Here is a 5,107-nt window from a genome sequence, read left to right on the forward strand (position 1 = left end):
GAGTATCTTTGTTTCCATTTTGGTTGGTGGTGTGACTCGTGATTTTTTCAATTAAAACAATGTACCTTGGCTCAAAAAAGGTTGAAAAACACTGATTTAAAGAATAGCTGAAATGTGAGGTTTCCCAGACCAGCTGCAATAATGGGCCAGATTTGGACATAATCTCTTTATGAAACAGAAACACCTTAAATGTTTAACTACTAGTGAAAAATCTGCCTTGCAAGTTTTAGTCCTGTAGAAGTGAAGAAACCATGCAGTCACCTGCCAGACAGAAGAACAGACAACTTGTCAATAGCTGTTTTTCCTTCTACAGCAAAGAACTGGCCCTTTTCCAAGGTGTGGACAACTCCGTCACTGGAAGTCACTATCTTCCCAAAATGTGTAAGGGATACTCCGAGTCTTTTAAACATGCAATTATAAAGTTCCTCAAAGTCCTTGTCGAATGTGAGGCTCCTCAGCTTGTAGACTATATAGAGAGCCTGAGTCAAACACGCCCCGAACAGGGCGAAGTTCCAGAGGAAGGTGTCCGTGGTGCAGGGGTCGGACCACGCCCACACAGTGCTGCAGAAGAAGCCCACAGTCAGGAAGGTGAACAGGTAAAGGTGTCCGTAGAAACCGCTTCCTCCCATGAAGCCGAGGAAAAGCAGGATGTTGGCGAGGTGGAACAGAGATCCCTCCGCAGCCTCCTTCCATTCGCCACACAGCGGGAACGCTGGCGGCGCCGGCTTCACTGTCAGGTTCATGGCTTCAAAGTCCGGAGGCTCCATAGTGGTGGAAGCGAAGGAAGAACCAGCACAAGCACAGAATCAGCTCCGACCTGAAGACCTGCGGCTGCGGCTGCGGCTGCGGCTGCCTGTCTAACTTTTCCCTGTCCTGTTGGGTTTATGAGCGCACCGCCGCAGACAAACGGAGGGAGAAGAGGAGGAAGGGGGAGGGTGGGGGAGGGGCTGGTCACATTTCTATTTAAAGCAGGGGTCCCCAAACTACGGCCCGCGGGCCGGATCCGGCCCGCCTCCACATTTGGACCGGCCCCTTGAACAATACCAGAGAGCATTCAGATTTTTTTTCATATATTGTATTTTCCAGTTTATATGTAGATTTTTCTTCAACCACCAGGGGGCTCTTTAGCAGGAAGTGTGTCCTGTAAACTGTGGGTGTTTTGTTTTGCATGGCGCATTGCTGCCATCTGTTGGACTTTTAGGGAACTGCTTGACTTTTATGTTATTTAATCAGTGCGGTTGTTTGATAGCAGTAGAGCAGATGAACACACGTGTCTGTTATGAACGCTGCATTCAGGTCGAGTTCTTCAAGCAATGCCTGTAAGTAGCAGCTTATACTTCAAAACGAGCCTTTATGTTAACATATGATAAAATAAGTAACTTGTTTATTGAATTAGTTTTGGAAATACCTGCGGGCGATTTGATTATGTGCTACGTCATTGCTAACTAGCAGGCTGCTAAGATTTCTCAGGTCGTTACATAGCATTGCCGCTCATAGCATTCAGAGGTAGCTGCTGTATCAGTTGTACTATGCATCTGAATATAAAACACTTCTGTAAGCTGCTCTGAGCTCATCCTGAGTTGTTTGTGTTTTGACAGTTTCACTCCATTCTACATGGAAATAAAGGAAGAACTAATTAATCCTGACTCGTGTGAAAGGAGTTTGGCTGATGGTTAGTTTTGGTACAAGACACCATAGTGAGACCATTACAAAGTAAATCATTGAAAATAAAAGAAAAAATTACCCATTAAAACGGAATTAGGTTTTAATAAGGAATTGAAATTTGAGAATGTTGTTGATCAGTTAAATAGCATTGAGGGGAAATGCTATTTAACAGCTTTTTAAATAATACTGGGATCATTATGAGAATTTGAGGTATAGATATTAGGATCCAGTAGATGGCAGTAGTGCAACAATAATGGATGCAAGCTGCTGTTGAAATCTAAAGAAGAAGAAGAAAGTGCCCATTTTCTCATGCACATGCTAGTAGCAACACAAAGGATCAGCACTTTTACTGTTACAGTTACCGTTAGGAAACTACCGTAATCAGTTCAGTTAAATCTAAACTTAACTTTTTCTTTTTCAACCCTAATAAATGTGATATTCAATTGACCTGTTATGACTCAAATTTTGGGTGTCCGCCCCCCTCTGCTGCTGCTGCATCGCTGTGGAAAACCTGGAGCGACAGAGATATCTGAGGCTTATATGTGTGTTTACTGGTTTAAAAAAAAACTTTGGGGTTGTGGTTTGTTGTCCGGTGCGGCTCATAGTTAGGAAAATACGGATTATAATCCTTCCTGGATTTTTTTCTGTGAAGAACCCAGAGAGAGTTATTTGATTGTGCTTTCTGGAAAACAATACATTTTTACATTTACAAACTCCTGTAATCGTCACACTTTTTCTGCTACAATCTGACTCCGGCCCCCAGCAGAGAAGGAAAAAGATATGTGGCCCTCACAGGAAAAAGTTTGGGGACCCCTGATTTAAAGTAAACAGGTTCACCAAACGCAATCATTAAAATGTATTATGGATTTTAATGATTGAATGAATTTACACTCACAATGCGTTACACAACCCATGTTTAATTTATCCAAATCTTAAAAAAATATACATTTCAGAAAATAAACTGATACTGATATCGTCCTACGACCAGATTGAGATTCAAACTCTTTCAATATTTGATATTGTACACAGCTATCTAAACATGTATTCAATAGTAATAATTGTAGTTATCCAACTAAATATCACCTACTATTACTACCTACAACCTTATGAGTCACATTCCAGACTGGTAGAGAACATACGCTCATTAGAAAGAACGTTTTTGAAACAATAATATGATCGTTCAAATTCAGTAAACGGTGAGAATGAAGAGACTCATTTATCATAAGGAACAATTTAGATGTATGTTTACAGTCACCATCACCCTTAAAATACAGATTTACTGGAGCCTACAGGACATGAATTAACAAATAAAATCTACCAACACGTTCATCTTCAAATAGAGAACTTGATGATGGAAGATGAGGCCAGTTTTGGTTTCCAGTAAAGATCCACAGAAATATAAAACATGAAAAAGCAATCAGAAGCAGTCAGTTGAAATAAACTTTACCAGTTCATGATGAGGCTAAAGAAATGGTATTGCTGAAGGTGAGAAAAATGTAAAAGATTTTGCTTACAAGTGGAGTCAGATGCTGCAACTGTAGTTGGTTTTTAAGCTGTAATTAAACCTTTACTTCACAGACCTTTTGTAATAAATTACAGACCTATGTCTAATCTTCCTTTGGATTGTGATGGTGTTGAATATTTCCTTGACTTACTTTCTTGTGTTCTCCTTCCAAGCTTCCATGGTACCTACTGGATTCTGTTCCTCAATCTCCTGGTTGTCCAATTGTTGAATTCCTCAAGATTAATACCTCTGATACATGTTGCTTGGCTTCACTCTGGTATCCACAAGATCTCCCTCGTTCCGGCACCTTTCCTATACAGACCCAGCTCGAACCTCTCCCCACCTTCCCTCTGTTATGTCCACCAGGCTCGTTTGATGGGGCAACATTAAAGGAGACCACACAAGGATTTAATGACTTAATGAAAATAGAATTTATTAAATTAGATTAAAGAAATAAACCTGAAAAAAAGGAATGCCTGAAATGAGAAACCAAAATAGATTAAAGCAGAACCTAGAGTTGACCAGAAATAAGCAAATGCTAAACAAACCTAACAAATCTCAACCATACGATACGATACGATACGATACGATACGATACGATACAAACCAAACCAAACCAAACGGGGTTTTGAGAAGGGAGAGGGAAAAGCCTCCAGACTGCTGCATGCATGGCAGTTTTAAACCACAGAACACCAATCAGGGCAACACATATCACCTGTCTTCAGAACCCTACAAGGAAAAAAGGGCAGAGACCCACTGAAGCCGTAACACCTCCTCACAGACTTTTCTCCACCATAATCAGTAAGAAACCTCATTCCTTCTGTATTTTCCAGCCAGCCTATTTTTCGCCACTCATTGTCCTCCATTCTCTCCCAGAGATCCGTTTTCCTTTTTCCTCTCCAGATTCCCCAGACAGAGACACACACTCAATTCATTGTTTGTACAATAAACTTTCCATCTGAGTCCTGAGAGAAACTGCCCCAAACCAGGACACATTGCTCAGTCAGAAACAACCAATTAGAGACAGAGGAGACTCTTACTGTTCTTAATCTCATGCTCACCGCTTGCATAAGATCCACTCACCATTACAGCTGCAGCTGGTTCACCACAATAGAGTAAGTACAGTTCATAAACTTTACTGTGCCTGCTTTTCACATACATAAAATCACACAGCACTGGACAATAAAATCAACCTTAAAGAATAAAGCCTGCATGAGAAACAAAAAATTGACATGAAAGCCTGGAACAATAAGAGCTCTGTCCGTCAACACAACCTGTGACTGGCCGACAGTTCCACACTACGGTTCCTGTCCTGGAAAAGACATTGATGCCAAATCTAGTCTACTTAAAGGATGCAAAAGCAAAAGATTCTTACAGATTTTTCTACAACTGCAGATATTCAGCTCGCCCACTCCCTGAACTTCACCCTGGTCAAAATGTGAGAGTGAAACTTGATGGAGAAAAAAGGTGGACAAAGCCTGCCACCTTTGTCCAGGCTTTGTAGACAAAGTGTAAGCCATTTGTGAGTCCTTAGACTTACAAATGACTTACAATGACTTACAGCCCAGATCCTACCTGGTGGAAATGGTCAATGTTCCCATGTCGCAACAGACATCACCTTCAGGTGGTTCCTGGGACTGATACGCCTGCAGAACAACAAAGCTCTGAGCCTGCAGTGGGGAGCACTAGGAAACTAGACATGTAAAACAGGCTTGAAGAAGAAGTAGCTCAAGTTGTTACCTTGTGCCATAGCTAAATAAAGAAGCAGAGTTTTCCACTAAGGATTTCCTCTCGTGTCTTCCTTCATATCATGGCAAAGGAATTGTTAATTATTGCCACTACTAATGGGTAATGCAGTACATAGTCTGCTGTTTTTCTCTAAACCCAGCAGTAAGAGTAATTTGTACCAGTAGAATGGGAGGCAGATCCTTTAGTTCT

General features: G+C 41.3%; 1 protein-coding gene across 1 annotated transcript in view; it reads right to left on the reverse strand.

Annotated features, from left to right (window-relative positions):
• Positions 1-875, reverse strand: part of popdc3 (popeye domain cAMP effector 3) — a gene marked incomplete at its 3' end in the record, with an annotated part of 6,517 nt that extends 5,642 nt beyond the window's left edge. Inside the window, exon 1 of the mRNA XM_008432845.2 lies at positions 262-875. Coding sequence (XP_008431067.1) covers positions 262-767 — 506 coding nt within the window. The remainder of the gene's footprint in view (positions 1-261) is intronic.
• Positions 876-5,107: the final 4,232 nt, after the last annotated feature.

This window comes from Poecilia reticulata, linkage group LG16, assembly GCF_000633615.1.
Source record: "Poecilia reticulata strain Guanapo linkage group LG16, Guppy_female_1.0+MT, whole genome shotgun sequence".
Lineage (NCBI taxonomy): Eukaryota > Metazoa > Chordata > Actinopteri > Cyprinodontiformes > Poeciliidae > Poecilia > Poecilia reticulata.